General features: G+C 43.2%; 1 protein-coding gene across 3 annotated transcripts in view; it reads left to right on the top strand.

Moving 5' to 3' along the window:
• The first annotated feature begins 10,093 nt into the window (after positions 1-10,093).
• Positions 10,094-17,267, top strand: part of STX6 (syntaxin 6) — a 73,826-nt gene continuing 66,652 nt past the window's right edge. For all 3 annotated transcript variants that reach the window (XM_030935140.1, XM_030935139.1, XM_010375639.2), the window contains exon 1: positions 10,094-10,467. In XM_030935140.1, the coding sequence (XP_030791000.1) occupies positions 10,433-10,467 (35 nt within the window). In that variant the 5' untranslated portion in view covers positions 10,094-10,432. The remainder of the gene's footprint in view (positions 10,468-17,267) is intronic.

Here is a 17,267-nt window from a genome sequence, read left to right as displayed (position 1 = left end):
CGCTCAATCAGCAATCGCTAAGATCAACCTGTGGCTACACTGTCATCAGGAGCACATGACAAGCTAGAAAACAGCAGCTTAAGCTTGTCCAGGGAGCTGGGGAACAGGCCCAGACAGGAAAGAGGAAGTAGACATGAAGGGGAGATGTGAATGGAGGCAAGGCCATGAGGCAGGCAGGCTTGAGCTGGGTTCAGGGACCCGGGTTTGCCTCCCCACTATTTAACCATGGGCAGAATCGCAAATTGCACCAAGGCTTGATTTCTTCAACTTTAAAAGCAAATCCTGTCATACATTTCACAGAGTTGTTGAAGGATCAGAAGAAGTGCTGTTTATGATGCATTTAGTAGGTAGTAGAATCTTACCCAGTGGTTTCCTTGTATGGCAGGTTGAGAATTGTCTGCCTCAAAGATGTCCACATCCTAATCCCCAGAACCTGTTACCTTAAATGGCAAAAACAAAACAAAACAAAACCCTTGGCAGATATGATTAAATTAAGGATCTTGAGACAGAGAGGCTATCCTGGATAATCTGGTGGGCCCAGTGTAATCAGAGGGGCCTTGTTAGAGGGATGCAAAAGGGTCAGAGTTGAGGAGATGTGACAATGAAAGCAAAGGTCAGAATGATGCCACTGCTGAAAGAAGGACATGAGCCAAGGAACACAGATGGCCTCTAGAACTAGAAAAGAGAAGGAAGAGATTCTCCTTAGAGCCTCCAGAAGGAACACAACACTTTGATTTCAGCTGATAAGACACATTTTTGGACTTCTGTCCTCCAGAACTTTGAAAGAATAAATTTGCGTTGTTCGAGGCCACTAAGTTAGTGGTAATTTATTATGGTGGCAACAGGAAACTAATAGGTCTACCTTTACCCAGAATAAAATAAGAAGCCAAATAATGAAATTAACATTTGGCCATTTCTCAGCAGCCCCTGGCACCTTCTCTTCTCAGATCTTTGTACTTCTCTCTTTCTTTCCTGTTTCCTTTTGTTATTCATTTAACAAATATGGTCACCTGGGTCCCTCTTTTGGAAAACTCCCCCAATATTCCCAAATGTCTCTCAGTACTGGAATTCCATGGCCGTGTATTTGTTCCTTTGAATTTTTGTTAATATCTTGTTCCAAAAATGCATTCCATACCATAACCTGCTGTACTGACATTAAAAAGTAGGTATGGCAACGATGTCTTTTTTCTTTTTTTTTGAGATGGAGTCTCACTCTGTCACCCAGGCTGAAGTGCAGTGGTGCCATCTTGGCTCACTGCAACCTCCACCTCCCAGATTCAAGCAATTCTCCTGACTCAGCCTCCCAAGTAGCTGGGGTTACAGACATGTGCCACCACACCCGGCTAATTTTTGTCCTTTTAGTAGAGATGGGGTTTTGCCATGTTGGCCAGGCTGGTCTCAAGCTCCTGACCTCATGTGATCCACCCACCTTGGCCTCCCAAAGTGCTGGGATTACAGGTGTGAGCCACCACACCTGACCAATGTCTTTCATTTCAAGTCATTTTACTCTAATTGCAAATTAGTAAATTTAATCCAGAATACTAGGCAAATACACACAAAAAACCGGAGAGTAATAAGATAAAAATCACCCATCAGAACATCAGAAAAAATTGCTGTTGGCCGGGCATGGTGGCTCACACCTGTAATCCCAACACTTTGGGAGGCTGAGGTGGGCAGATTGCTTGAGCCCAGGAGTTCAAGACCAGCCTGGGCAACATGGTGAAACCCTCATCTCTACTAAAAATACAAAAAATTAGCCAGGTGTGGTGCACGTGTCTGTAGTCTCAGCTACTCAGGAGGCTGAGGTGGGAGGGTCGCTTGAGCCTGGGAGGTCAAGGCTGCAGTCAGCTGAGATCATGCCACTGCACTACAACCACGGCAACAGAGTGAAGGGAAGGAAGGAAGGAAGGAAGGAAGGAAGGAAGGAAGGAGGAGGGAGGGAGGGAGGGAGGGAGGGAAGGAATGAAGGCAGGAAGGAAGGAAGGAAGGAAGGAAGGAGAGATGGGAAGGGAAGGGATGGGAAGGGAAGGGAAGGGAGGAAAAAAATTTGCTGTTAACATATTTTAGTGTATTTCTTTTCAGTGGTTTTGCTGACTACATATTTCTGCATATAAGCATAGCTTTATTTGTTCATTTTACCAAAAAAGGGTTTTACATCCTAATAGTACTTTGTAAATTCTTTTCAAATTGATGTTTTCCAACATTAATATGCAATTTTTAATAGCATAGCTTTAATAGTCCTTAAAATTTTTAATAGATTCAATTGCGACCAAGATCTTCAAGGACAGGTAAGACTGCCCCACTAAGCGGGGGGCACTGAGGTAGGGAGAATCCCTTGCATTCTCTTTGTGGAAAAACAAGCCTCATCTCTGAGCAATAGTCTAAACTTAAATCTCAGGCCGCACTTATCAGAGTGGGTTGTGCTTATCCTGTTCATCACAAATCCCTTTATGTGTTTGGCTTTTTAATACCTGATTTATTAGATGTATTTTAAGACCCTTCTGAGGAATCTGACTCATTTGTAGTCAGTGCAGTTCATCCTCGAAAACCAAATGATGAATTATCAAGTTAGTGAAAGGGTCTTGTTTGTTAAATAATGTTGTTTTCAACATAATATATTTTATTATATTTAATCAGTAGTTTCCCCTTGGCTATTTCTTTTTTAATTCAGTAGAAGAGTGTGCGTGTGTGTGTGTGTGTGTGCTTGTGTGTGTGTGTCGAGTCTGATCTGAGCCATTTTCTGTGGGTAGGTAAAATCCATTTGCCAACTTTTGGCCAAGGCTAGTCCTTGTACGAATGAGAGTAGAATACCGTAGCAAAGAACATGGGTTCAGGAGTCCGACTTATTTTCAAATGAGGCTCTGACATTTCCTACCTATGTGACCTTTAACCAAATTATTAACTTCTCTAAGTCTGGGATTTCTCATATAGAAAATGGGAGTAATAACTGATTCTGCCTTACTGGATTATTGTGAGGATTCAATGAAATCAGCAGTGGTGGAACCAAGAAGTGACTTGTCACTTTTTGGGGCTTTAGAGCACTATTACTACACATGCATAATCACCATCAGCTCTCTTAAGCAATTCCAAATAAACCTATAATTTAAGAAAAGACAGTGGGTCTCCGATGCCACCTTAAATCCCCTAGCCCTGCTCTCCAACCAAATTACATTCTCAAACCTGCCCCATATGGGGATTCTGGAGCCTCTGAAGATAGTGCATGTGTGTCACTGTATATGTCTGTTTTCACACTGCTGACAAAGACATACCCAAGACTGGGCAATTTACAAAAGAAAGAGGTTTATTGGACTTACAGTTTCACATGGCTGGGGAGGCCTCACAATCATGGCTGAAGGCAAGGAAGAGCAAGTCACATCTTACGTGGATGGCAGCAGGCAGAGAGGAGCTTGTGTAGGGAAACTCCCCTTTATAATACTGTCAGATTTCGTGAGACTTATTCACTATCACGAGAACAGCACAGGAAAGACCTGCCTCCGCTATTCAATTACTTCCCACCAGGTCCCTCCCACCACAACGCAAGAGAATTCAAGATGAGATTTGGTTGCGGACACAGCCCAACCATATCAGTCACTTAGCACAATGCCTGGTACATAGTACGTAAACATTAGCAATCACTAGTACTATTATGGCAATGAACCAGTTTACCAACACAGGATTGATTTTTCTTTCCTTATATATAGTCAAATTCATAAAGGATGGTAAAGAACATACTTCCCCTTACTACAATGGTTCAAATCCACTGTCTTGTCAAGAAATGCACTGAATTCCAATAATGTATTTCAGCTTTTTAGTACTCATCAATTTCCATTCATTCATACATTCCTAACTTGCCTTATTCTAACAAGGATTTAAAACTTTTTTTTTTTTTTTTTTTTTTTTTTGAGACAGGGTCTCACTGTCACCTAGGCTGGAGTGCGGTGGCGTGAACATGGCTCACTACAATCTCTGCCTCCTGGCTCAAGTGATCCTCTCACCTCACCCTCACAGGTAGCTGGGACCATAGGCATGAGCCACTACACTTAGCTAATTTTTGGATTTTTTTGTAGAGATGGGGTTTTGCCATGTTGCTCAGGATGAAAACTGCTAACTTTTGATGTACTTTTTCATATGTGGTCACTTGGCTTTTAACTTCTCTTTTATTAATTTTTCTCTTCTTTTTTAAAAACTTTTTGTATTTCTGATTATCCAAGTAAATATTTCATTGTAGTAGTTGACAAACTTTAAATACACTTCTTTTTTCTACGTGTAAAAATGTTCTATGTACCAAAACATTTCAATGTCTAAGAAAGAACAGAGCTGAAATTGTATCATATGTATAATTTTGTGTTGTGCTATTTTTACTCAAGCCATTCCTATGTCATCACACACTTTTAAACAATATTTCTAATGACCACCAAATGGATGTTCCACAAATTCTCCATCATTCCTTAGTGCTGAATATGTAAACTGACTGGAATTCCTCCTTGTTTATTTTAAATCAGTGTGTAGAGGGTGACAATGGTGGAGGTGTTGGTAACAAACAAGAAGAGGAAATAAATCATGACCAGTGTATTTTCGATATGTGTAAGGATATTTTCTGTGGTTGGAGGTAGGAAACATAGACAGTCATAGCCAGATCAATGGAACTTAACATAAGTGAATGTTTCCTGGAATGTTCTGGAACATATACATGCATACCAGGGTTTCTAAAAGGTTGGATAATGATGAAGAGTATGATACCTTACATCTATGTTAACACTTTTCTCCCTTTCTTTACCTTGTTTCAAGAAGGATTTAGGGTGAACTCAACAAAAATAAAACAACCCAATCAAAAATGGGCAAAGGACTTGAACAGACATTTCTCCCCACCCCCCAAAACAGATATACAAATGGCCAATAAGCACATGAATAGGTGCTTAACATCACCAATTATTAAAGAAATGTGAATCAAAACCATAGTGAGATACCACCTCACACCCATTAGTACAACTACAATAAGGGAAAAGAAAACCTAGAAAATAACAAGTGTTGACGAAGATGTGAAGAAATTGGAATGCCTATGTCTTTTAGTAGGAATGTAAAATGGTGCAGTCACTATGGAAAACAATATGACTGTTCTTCAAAGAAATTTAAAATAGAATTACCATATTATCCAGCAGTTCCACTTCTGCATATATATCCAAAATAGTGGAAAGCAGGGTCTCAAAGAGATATTTGTACACCTGTGTTCATATCAGCATTATTCATTATAGCCAAAAGGTAAAAGAAAGCCAAGTGTCCACTGATGGATGAATGGACAAGCACAATGTGGTATATATACAATGGAATATTAGTCAGGCTTACAAAGGAAGTAAATTCTGCAATATGCAGAATGAATGAATGAATCTGAAGATATGCTAACTGAAAGAAGCAAATAATAAAAAGTCAGATCCTGTATGATTCCACTTATATGAGGTACCCAGAGTAGTCAAATTCATACAGACACACAGTAGAACGGTGGTTGCCAGAGATTGTTGGGGGAGAATGCGGAGTTGTTTAATGGGTATAGAGTTTCAGTTCTGCAAGATGAAAAGAGTTCTGGACATTGGTTGCACAAGAAGGCAAATATATTTAACACTACTGAATTGTACACTTAAACATGGTTACGACAGTAAATTTTATGTTATGTGTATTTTACCACAATTAATTTTTTTTTTTTGAGATGGAGTCTCACTCTGTTGCCAGGCTGGAGGGCAGTGGTGTGATCTCAGCTCACTGCAACCTCTGCCTCCCAGGTTCAAGCGATTCTCCTGCCTCAGCCTCCCCAAGTAGCTGGGACTACAGGCACGCACCACCAAGCCCAACTAATTTTTGTATTTTTAGTAGAGACGGGGTTTCACCATGTTGGCCAGGATGGTCTTGATCTCTTGACCTTGTGATCTGCCTGTCTCGGCCTCCCAAAATGCTGGGATTTACAGGCATGAGCCATGGTGTCTGGCCTCATAATTAAAATTTTAAAAATAAAAAATTATTCCAACATATGATCCAGTTGTTCCTTACAACAGCCTAGTGAGGGAACAGGCTGAGTGTCATTATTTCATTTTATAGTAGGGGAGATCCCCTTGTAGGGGTGTCATGGCATTCCCGCAGCTTCTAGGGGCAGGGGGTGACTACCCACTGCAATCCCTCTCAGGTCTATCCTGGCATCCCCAGCGATATGGCTTGCTCCTTTCTGATCCTCAGCTCATTTGGCTGCCTGTGCCTTCTTCTCTGTGTTGCCATCTCCTTATTTCTGCAGAAGATGCATTGCGGGACCCAGTGTGCTGCCTTCCTCATTCACTCTCCTAACTTTGGAGACTCACTCAGGAACCAGAGGTTCTCCTGGCTGCCTGCTCAGAACTCTACAGAAAGCTCAGTGTTGGCATGCCAACCTCCCCCAGAAAAATGAACAGAAGTTAAGTCCAATTAAGCGTTTCGGTTTGAGGAGTTCTGACAAATGACACACTCATGTAACACACACTCCATCAAGATACACAGCATTTCTAGTACCCAAGAAAGTTTCCCTTCCCAGTCAAACTCTCTCCCTCAAGACAACCACTGTTTTGATTTTTTACTCCCTGAGAAATTTGAATTATTCTTTTGGGTTGGGGATGGGGTAGGGGTGGGGGTGTGGAAAGAGATGGCTTTTTGCTGAGTATTCTTCCCAAGCTATTGTTTATGCTAGGACGTGGGTCCTATTAAATGAAAAAAAAAAAAAAGAAGAAGAAGAAGAAAGAAATAACTTCCTTTGTTTCTCCTTGCATTTTAGCCATAGCTTCCCTTTCGTTGGGGGCAGTAGAGGTCAAGGTCTAGTTCAATAGAGGGTAAAGGAGGTGACACATTAAAGAAAGAAACACCACACACACACACATTTTGTATCTCGACATTCCACTATCTCCATTGTTGGTGCTTTTTCTAAATCCCCTAATCATGGGAATTTCCCAAGTTTCTGTCCTCTATCTTCTATTACTATGTATACAACTCTGACCTGTCACATGTGGTCCAATTAAGAAATTCATGGAATAGATAAGAGGCCATAACAGGCGCTTAGGTGGTAATAACATTAACGTAGTATCCTGTCCCTCCAGGAGTTTACTGTTTGGTGGGGACAACTGACATGCTAACAGCTAATTTACATTCACCCTAAATCAAATCCTCCTCTTGTGCTCTCTTTCTTGATGGTTGGAACCAATACTACCCACTTACAACTCCAGAAGCCTTCCTCCCTCTTCTTTCATCAATGCCTCCATACCCTGTACCAATCAGTCACCAAGTCCACTAACTTTGCCTCTAAAGTATGTCTCAAATGCATCACTCTTCTCCACCTTAGTTGTCACAAGCCCAGCTCAGGATACTCTCACCCCTCCTCTGGACCATGACCACCTAGCCATTGAAGCATCTGTCTCAAATGCCAATCTGACCCTGTCATTCCCTCAGTCCCCATGGAGAACTGTCCATAGGAAACATCCACTATTCTGAACATCACAAACAAGGCCCCCGATAATCTGACCCTGTCCACCTCCAGGCTTAGCTCCTGCTGCCCCCATCCTTTTCCTTCCACTCCAGCAACATGGCCCCCGTCTCCTGGCTGCTTCTAGTCACTGCTTAGGAACCCCTAGCCCCAGCCCTGAAAACACACAAATATACTGGTATCTTGTCGCTGTTTCTATGGCAACCTGTGCCCTTCTCTCACTGTGCATCTCTCCCACCAGCCTGTCTCTCCCACCAGTCTGACAGTTCCTTGAAGGCAAGAACCAAGCCTTGTTCATGCCTGTGTCCTCAGTGCTTAGCACACAGTAGGAGCACATGTGTCAGGTACTGTTTTAAGCACTTTTCACACATCACCTCATGACACTGTATGAGGAAGTTGTTATTAGGGCCAGGTGCGGTGGCTCACGCCTGTAATCCCAGCACTTTGGGAAGCCCAGGCGGGTGGATCACGAGGTCAGGAGATCGAGATCATCCTGGCTAACACGGTGAAACCTGTGTCTACTAAAAAATACAAAAAATTAGCCGGGTGTGGTGGCGGGCGCCTGTAGTCCCAGCTACTCAGGAGGCTGAGGCAGGAGAATGGTGTAAACCCGGAAGGCGGAGCTTGCAGTGAGCCGAGATCCAGCCACTGCACTCCAGCCTGGGGGACAGAGCGAGACTCAGTCTCAAAAGAAAAAAAAAAAAAGAAAAGAGAAAAGAAAAAAAGAAGCTGTTATTACAGTGTCTATTTCACACTTGAGGACAGTGAGAGATTAAGCAGCTTGCCCGAGATGCAACAGTCAGAAAGTAGCAGAACTGAGATTTAAATTCAAGCAATTGGGCTCCAAGGATGGCTCTTCAACACCATGCTCACCTGCTCCTCAATTTACATGTGCTTGTTGAATGAATGAACGATGACCCATTTTCACCTTCCCAACTAAGTAAACAGTTCTCTCCCACTAAACATTAGCATCACTAGTACTGGACGCTGCTTCCTTTCCCTGCATCTGCCTTCCATTGTTCGCTCCTCCAGGGATTTTGGCTTTCACCTCTCTTCTCTCCCCTCTCAAAACCCATTCAGCCCCTCATCATGTCTAGGTGTTTAGTCTTGTTTTCCTTTTGAAACATCTGTCAGATTCACTCCTTCCCCTCAATCGCTGTCATCCTGGTCTGGCCCTCATCCCTTCACGCCACATGACCTTAGCAGCGTCCTTACTGGTTTTCCTAACATCAGTAACTTAGTCCTTTGGGATCTTGAGGTTTACATGCATTTTTATTTAACTATCACAACAACCCATGAACTAGCTATTATTATTTATGCTTTATAGATGAGGAGCTGAATGATAGAGCCAAGGTTTAAACGGGGTTTGTGTTGCTCCAAGGACTGTGCCATCTCCAGACTGGTGACCTTGGGCAAGTCACTTACCCTCCCAGAGTCTCAGATTTCTCATTTATAAAATGGGCATGATGGCAGTAATTATCGCATTGTAAGAGCAACTGAGATAACACTTAACACCCTGCCTGACACACACGAAGTAAGTGCTCAATGATTTTCAGCAAAGTCCACAATCCTCATCCACAAACTCCACAGCATATCTAGCATATGAGTTGGCTAAGGTTCTGAGCAAAATGTTTTCTGGAACAGTTCTTGAACCACAGTGAGAGGAAGTTTTCATACCTGGCCCCTTCTTTATTCCTTGTAGGTGCGCTCTCCTGGGAGGCACCATATGCTCTATGAAAAATTAAATGGTTATTTGCAGAATGTACAGCAACAGAAAGTACACTCCATCTGGTGGAAAATGCACAGAATCTGCAGTTCTGCTCTGTCCAGGCTGTGTGACTACAGGAAGTCTTGAAGCCTCTCTGAATTTATTTTCTCATCTACAAAATGGCAAAAATGGATGGCGTGGTGGCTCACGTCTGTAATCCCACCACTTTGGGAGGCAGAGGCAGGAGGATCTTGTGAGCTCAGGTGTTCGAGGCCAGCCTAGGCAATATACTGAGAGCTCTATCTCTACAAAAAATTTAAAAATCAGCCGGGCGTGGTGGCTCTCACCTGTAGTCCAGCTACTCGGGACGCTGAGGCGAGAGGACTGCTTGAGCCCAGGAGGTCGAGGGTGCAATGAGCTGTGATTGTGCCACTGCACTCCAGCCTGGGTGACAGAGAGAGTCCCTGCCCCCCAAAAAGGGGAAGGAGGGGAATAATACCTTCCCCCAAAGGATACTGAGATGATGCATACATAACTTTTTAGCACACTGTCCAACACAAAGTAAGACCTACTTGAAGGAGCTGTGTAGCATCATAATCAGATACTATGCTTCATTTTAAGTCGAGGACCAGATAGATTTATAAATTACATACTGTCAAAATCAAGTATTAAAAGTAGAGGAAAGGTAAGAGGATTTTGCAAAACAGGTACAACTACAGCTTATCCTGAAAAGCCGACTGCCTACCTCCGAGGGACCAAACCACTCTTCACCTTCAAGCCCGAGGAGAGGGCGGTAGAAAGCCGCCCACCTCCACCGCCCCGAGGGCTCCGCCTCCAGGGCCGAGTGACGCAGACCCAGGCCCCGCCCGCTGGGGGGAGGGGCAGGCCCTGGTCACGTGAGTGGGGTGCGGAAGTCGTGCTTCAGGCGGCTTTCGTGATTGGCCGCGGCCGAGGGTCCCGGGGGTGGGATCAGGCTCTCCGACGCGCCGGGAGGAACCGGGACTGGAGGCTGCAGAGGGGGCCGGCGCTTGAGTCCAGGATTCGGCCAGTGGTGCTGAGCGAGTGCTGGACCAGCGGTCGTCCGGTGCACCTGGACTGCGCCCGTGCCCGCTGCTCGGCGTCCCCCAGACTAAGGCGCGGGCGGCTGCGGGAACAGGCGGGGTGGGCGGAGGGAGGCCGGGAGGCACGGGCGCCCTGTGCGCGGTGGAGGTGGAGGCGGCCGGGGCCGGGACGCCATGTCCATGGAGGACCCCTTCTTTGTGGTGAAAGGGTGAGTGTCGGCCGAGGGCTCCACCGGAGGAAGAGGTGGCGGTGCTGCCTGCCCGCACCTCCTCGGTCTTCTCGCAGTAGGGGGAGGGGAGGCAAGTTGGAGCTGGGGAGGGGGCACAGTGGAGACGGCTTAGTCTTGAGGGCCATGACCAAGCGTCCAGAGACGTCCCCTCCATCCCTACCTGGATCGTGAAGCCACTGTCCCCAGCCAAGCCCCTGGTGGTGGTAGGGCCTTTTTGGCCTGTGCGCTGCGGTACAACTTATTTGGGGGTCGAGGGGCTCAGCAGCTCTGCAGGTGGAGAAGGAGACACGCAGGTCCTGGCTCACACTGACCGTCTATTCGAGCATGGGACCTTGCTTCGAAGGAGCGAAAACAGCATCTGGGCAGGAAAAGGGAAATGGCCCTCCTGAGCTTTGTAGTTCGTGTTGACGGGGGTGAACTCTATTGTCCATTGAGTTTGGAGCGCTCGTCCGCAGACTGGCGAGACCACAACAAGCCCAGAGGCGTCTGAGCACGTTTGCTGGGAGGGAGGCGGGGGCGGGGGCCGATCTGGGAGGCTGGGGAGCAGGGCACAGGAAGACAATTCAATGGGGGAGTTTTTACTGAGTAATGTGAGGAGAGGAAAGCAGTCTTTCATACTCAGTGATGATTTGGAAGGAAAACAAAATGAAACAAGCCAAACCAAACTTTCCTCAGCTTTCTATTAGCAACCGGAATTTTCTCACAGTGCTAAAGGAAATGAGCTTTGCTTGTTAACTCCTTGATTTCATCCAGGCTGTTTGACAGGTTTCTCCCATTTCTTCTGCCTTTCAGAATAGAACTGCCTTCTGTTCCCTTATAAGCTGTCCTAACTCCATCTTGCTCGATTGTTTCTTTGGAGATAGAAACTTCAACTGCACTTTGTAATATCCACTTTGTAGCCATTAAACAAATGCAAGAAGATTAATTCTGATGTAACTTTTAATTTCTTATTAGAAACTTGTCAGTTTTCTGTTTTAAATGTCAAACATGAAAAATCTGAAAACTGCAAAGTTCCCAAATGAGTACTGATCACCACAGAATGTCCCTTGCTTTTACCTAGTTGCTGCTAGCTTCCTGTTTTTGTAGTGGTACAAGCTGGCTGTTGTATACTCAAGTATTGTAGAAAATTTAAATGGCATTTTAGGTGAAAGATTTTATCGATGATGCAGTAAAATACACATCCTATTTCTTAACATTTTCCTGGAAAGGTCTTTTTCAGAACCTTACTCTAATTTAGATGGGAAAATGCTGAGTTGGAGATTTACTGGTAATATGTGACTCCCTACCTGGAACATGTGATATTTATTAGAAGAATTGATTACGGGTTAATTTTAAAAATGTGTTTTTTCCTTGATTGAAAGTTCTTAATGCTTAGGTTGGCAAAGGTTATCTCTGGCAGTGGAGATCAGAGATGATCAGAAATTTTTTGTTTTTGACTTTTTATGGAATTTGTCAAAAGCCTAAATTCTTCTGCCGTCGTGGCATTTTTTTTTTTTCCTTGACGGTATCCAATACAGTCTACTAATTAATGCTTGTTCACTGATTAAATATCACTACTTTATTGGAACTTTGGTTCGGAGTTTTGATTGACTTTTACATCATTTTAGCTCCTGTCTTTAAGGTTCTTGAAGGAAAAGAGATTCTCAGTACCTTCTACTGTGGAAAGGTAAAGTCACCCATGAAAGTGTATCCAGGTTTTTTGGAGTCATGCACCTGTGTTTATTAAAAGTATCAAGAATGCATTACACAGCATGGAAAAATTAAAGGTGCCTAAATTATGGCCTAGGAGCTTCTAGTCTAATCTGAGAAACAAATTACCCCAAAATTAAGTAGAAATGACAGGTGGCAAATGAATGAGTGTTGAAGTGAATGCTGCAGATGAGTGCCCCAGGAGTTCAGAGAAAGGCATCTCCTTGGGAATTGTTAGGATTAGGAAAGCTTTTGGAGGCAGTACGTATATCTTGAATTAGGTTTTGAAGATGGGCAGAATTTAGATAATCAAGCCTGTCTCTCTTACCTGGATGCTTATCAAAGAGTCTTTTAATTGTTCTTCCTGCTTCTGGTCTCATTTCCTCTTTCAGCTGTCCTGGGATCTATTGGATCAGTGCTGTCCAGTAGAAGTATAATGCCAGCCACGTACGTCATTTTACATTTTCTAGTAGCCACAGTAAAATAAAAAGGAACAGGTGAAAGTAATTCTAATGTAATCTCTAATACATTCAAAATATTCAACGTGTGATTAATATAAAGATTGATGAGATATTTTACTTTTGCACTAAGTCTTCTAAATCTAATACATATTTTACACTTACTGCACATTTAAATTTGGACATTAAATTTTCATCAGAAATAATTTATCTGTATTTAAAGTTCATTAAATACTCTTTTTTCTTTTTTTTTTTTTTTTTTGAGACAAGAGTCTTGTTCTGTTGCTCAGACTGGAGTGCAGTGGTGCAATCTCGGCTCACTGCAACCTCTGCCTCCCAGGTTTGCGCCTCAGCCTCCTGAGTAGCTGGGACTACAAGTGGGTGCCACCTCACCTGGCTAATTTTTGTATTTCCCTGCTAATTTTTGTATTTCCTGGGTAATTTTTTTATTTTTAGGACTACAGGCGCCCGCCACCATGCCTGGCTAATTTTTTGTATTTTTTAGTAGAGATGGGGTTTCACCATGTTAGCCAGGATGGTCTCAATCTCCTGACCTTCTGATCCGCCTGCCTCGGCCTCCCAAAGTGCTGGGATTACAGGCATGAGCCACCGCGCCTGGTCTACATACTCTTAATTGTTCCAAACATACATCAAAGTTTTTTGATAACTGAATTGCATGTCAGTTACCAAGTTTACATTAATTAAAATTTAATTTCTGTCACACTAGTCACATTTCCAGTCAGTAGTTGTATGTGGCTTCCATATTGGACAGCACAGTGTAAGCTTTTCTAGAGCCCCCGGCAGGTGTACCCTACTTAATAATTTTCAGTGGCTGCTGTTGGCCTGCAGAATAAAGTGCCAACACTTCCTGACCTCCCTGATCTAGCCTCTGCTCTCCCTTAGTCTTAGTACTCCAGCAGTGCCAGACTCAATACAGTGACTATGATTGCTGTACTGGATGCTCTTACTCTACGTGCACCCACACTGCCTGCTTCACCCACACAGCCTTCTGGAGTCAGTGTAAGCATCTCCCTTGCCTCCAGGAAATGCTTCCTTTGTCACCCCGAATTATTGGACCTCTTCCTCTGTCTTTCATTATTAGACTAGGAGCTCTGAGGGTTGAGACTGTTTTTTTTTTTTCCTCCTGTATTTCCAGCCTACACCTTGAATATTTAGTGTAAATGTTGAACACATACTCTTTGTTGGTGGTGGTGATTGTGATTGAATGGTGCCTCATGGGTGAGACCACCACCAGCAAAAGTCCTAAGTTGGGCAGTGTGTGTTAGAAATGATCTAGAAGAGCAGCCAAGGTGGAGTATAGGGAAGCAGTAGTAACAGCTCACATTTAAAGGATGCATCTTCAGTGCCAGGCATTCATATGAAGTGCCAAGTAAGCACTTTATATGAATTTTCACTCTGTAAAAACACCCATATGATGAATACTAGCCACATTTTAGAGATGAGAAGCCGAGGAAGTATTAGAGGGGTTAACTTACTTGCCTAGGGTCACATAGCTAGTAAGTGGTGTACTCAGGATTCAAATTAGAACAACCTGTTTTCACAGCTACTGTCAGTACTTCCCAGTACAGGTCAAAAAGGGTCAAGTTGTGTTGGCCTAAGGAGAATCTCATCTTGTGGCCATTGCAGATTTTTAAAGCAAAGAAATGACATGAAATTGGGATTTTAGGAATATTGATTTGGTAGTAGTGTTGGAGGCATCAGTGTGAGGAAAAATGAAAAAGGAGACCAGTTAGAAAGCTGTTGTAACTTGAACATACAGTGGTTAGCGCTTGAATGTTTGAAGCTGCTTTTGGCAGGTTTTGACATTGTCAATGTCCTGTTCAGAACAGAATCCCACAACAGGCATTGCTCTTTTATCCTTATGAAGTAGGTATTATTATTGTCATCATTTCACAGTAAGGAAAATGAAACTTAGTAAAAAACTTCAACTTTATAGGCTTGTATGTGGAAAGGCCAGGATTTATATATTTATTATAAATATATATTTTATATAATATGGTCATTTTAAAAATTGGGATTATACTTTATATATGGTTTTATGACTTTTTCTTTTTCTTTTTTTTTTTTTTTTTGGGCGCGGGGGACAGTCTCACTCTGTTGTCCAGGCTTGTGTGCAGTGGCATGATCTCAGCTCACTGTAACCTCGTAACCTCTACCTTCTAGGTTCAAGTGATTCTCCTTCCATACCTCCCAAGTAGCTGGGACTACAGATGTGCGCCACTACGCCTGGCTAATTTTGTATTTTTAGTAGAGATGGGGTTTCACCCTGTTAGCCAGGCTGGTCTTGAACTTTTGACCTCAGGTGATCCACACACCTTGGCTTCTCAAAGTGTTGGGATCATAGGTGTGAGCCACCGCGCCTGGCCTGTTTTATGACGTTTTCATCTGTGTTTCTTTATATCCTTCAAACTTCTGGGTGGCAGCTTGTAATGACTGCATTATATTTTGTCATATAAATGTCCATCCTGGAGGATAAATTATATTTATGATCACTACAATTAATGTGGTGATAAGCCTACTTGTCATAGGTCTGTATTGCTGCTTCTGATTTTCATAGCCTGTATTCCTGGAGCATAATTGCTAATTCAGAGGGCATGCACAGCAAAGCGTTGGATGCATACTACCACATTGTCCTCCAGAATATTCCCCTGTGCCCCACAAAGTGTTTGAGGGACCCAGTTCTCTTGCTCCCAGTACTGGGATTTTCATTAAAAAAAACCTTTACTAATCTACTGGGTGAAAATATCATATTTAAATCTTGCAGTCTTCATCTTTGTATTCAGTAGGGACGTACTCAGTGTTTGTTGAGTGAACCCATTTTGACCGTTTAGTTCTGTAGTTTTTTTCCTCCCTTGCTGACAAGCTTTTAGAATTAGCCGCCTTTTAGAATTTGCAACTTCTAATCAGACGCAGAAGAAAACCATGTAACTGAGCATGTGGAGATAGAGTATAAGTGAGCCAATCCTATGGATAAAAGGCATGAATGTCATGGCTCTTTGCTGTTTTATTGCTTTGGAGGTTTTGTGTGTCTGATGAGGATAGTTTTCTTTTGTTTTTTTTTTTTTGAGACAGTCTCACTCTGTCACCCAGACTGGAGTGTAGTGGCGTGTCTCGGCTCACTGCAACCTCTGCCTCCCGGGTTTAAGCGATTCTTCCTGCCTCAGCCTCCCAAGTAGCCCGCCACCATGCCCGGCTGATTTTTATATTTTTAGTAGAGATGGGGTTTCGCCATGTTGGCCAGGCTGGTCTTAAACTCCTGACCTCAAGTGATCTGCCCACCTGGGCCTCCCAAAATGCTGGGATTATAGGCATGAGCCGCCGTGCCCAGCATGATAATAGTTTTATTTCCAGGTTTTTGGCTGTGGATTGATGTTGAAATAATGACATAAGTAAGCAGATGAGTAAGATGGCATATGTTGTATTCTTTAACCTTCTCTGTCTGTATATCTAGCTTTATTAACACTAGATTATGAGCTCCTCGAAGGCATCATGCATTCTGTTCACGTCAAAAAACTGTTTATTGGTAGAGTCACTGTGAAAAAATAACCCTTGTTTGTTAATTTTGGCCCAGTAAAATTGAATGTAAATCAAATCTCATTTAATACTTTCTGAAAAGCAGAATCCAGTGTTTCATTGTAAAAACAACTTTGCAAGCTTTTATTATAAATTTATTGAGTGCTTAATATTATTTAGCGCCTCAGATTGCCATCTAGTTTGGAGAACACTATGCAGATATGTGAAAGATACATTGTGTAAGATTTTGCAGTAGAGTTGAGATGCTGAGGAGATTTGAAAGAAAAGAAAGACCCATACTGGGAATGCTGGTCAATCTGGGCCTTGAAGGAAGTGTCTGCTGAGGTGTAAGGCTCTTCCAGGCTGGGGAAACAACTCAGCAGAAGTCTAGAACCAGGAATAAGAAAGATAAAGATGGGAAGAAGACCTGCCAACTGAAACAGAATTTGTTTTGGTGAGAAACCATGCTTGATATTAAAGTCAGCCAGTTTGGGTTAGGAGGAGGAGTGGGAGGGGGTTTGAATACCTGCCTGAGGAGTTTAAATTTAATCTGATTTCTATCATAAATTCTAAATCAGGAGGCAGTTTTTAAACTAGCAGTTGCTATTCACTTGCTTATAGTCAGCTTTTAAGAGTTCACAGCCAGATGTTCTGATTCTACAAAGAAAATAGATTTGTGGGCCAGGTGCGATGGCTCATGCCTGTAATCCCAGCACTTTGAGAGGCTGAGGAGGGCGAATCATGAGGTCAGGAGTTCGAGACCAGCCTGGCCAAAATGGTGAAACCCCATCTCTACTAAAAATACAAAAAAATTAGCTGGGCGTGGTGGCGGGCACCTGTAGTCCCAGCTACTTGGGAGGCTGAGGCAGGAGAATCGCTTGAACCCTCTTTTGCAGTGAGCCGAGATCGCGCCACTGCACTCCAGCCCCAATGACAGTGCAAGACTCCGTCTCAAAAAAAAGAAAAAAGATTTGTGTGGAAGCTTTGCAAAAATGCAACTAAATAAGTCTTGGTAGTAGAAAGTGTCTCATAATCAGGGTTGGAAGAACTTGAGGCAAGCAGCCAATATGTCTGAGCCCCAAGGTCTCTTATTTGTTT

The sequence above is a fragment of the Rhinopithecus roxellana genome, chromosome 8, assembly GCF_007565055.1.
Source record: "Rhinopithecus roxellana isolate Shanxi Qingling chromosome 8, ASM756505v1, whole genome shotgun sequence".
Lineage (NCBI taxonomy): Eukaryota > Metazoa > Chordata > Mammalia > Primates > Cercopithecidae > Rhinopithecus > Rhinopithecus roxellana.
Note: the sequence above shows the minus strand (reverse complement) of the source record. Positions and strands in the feature narration are given on the sequence as shown.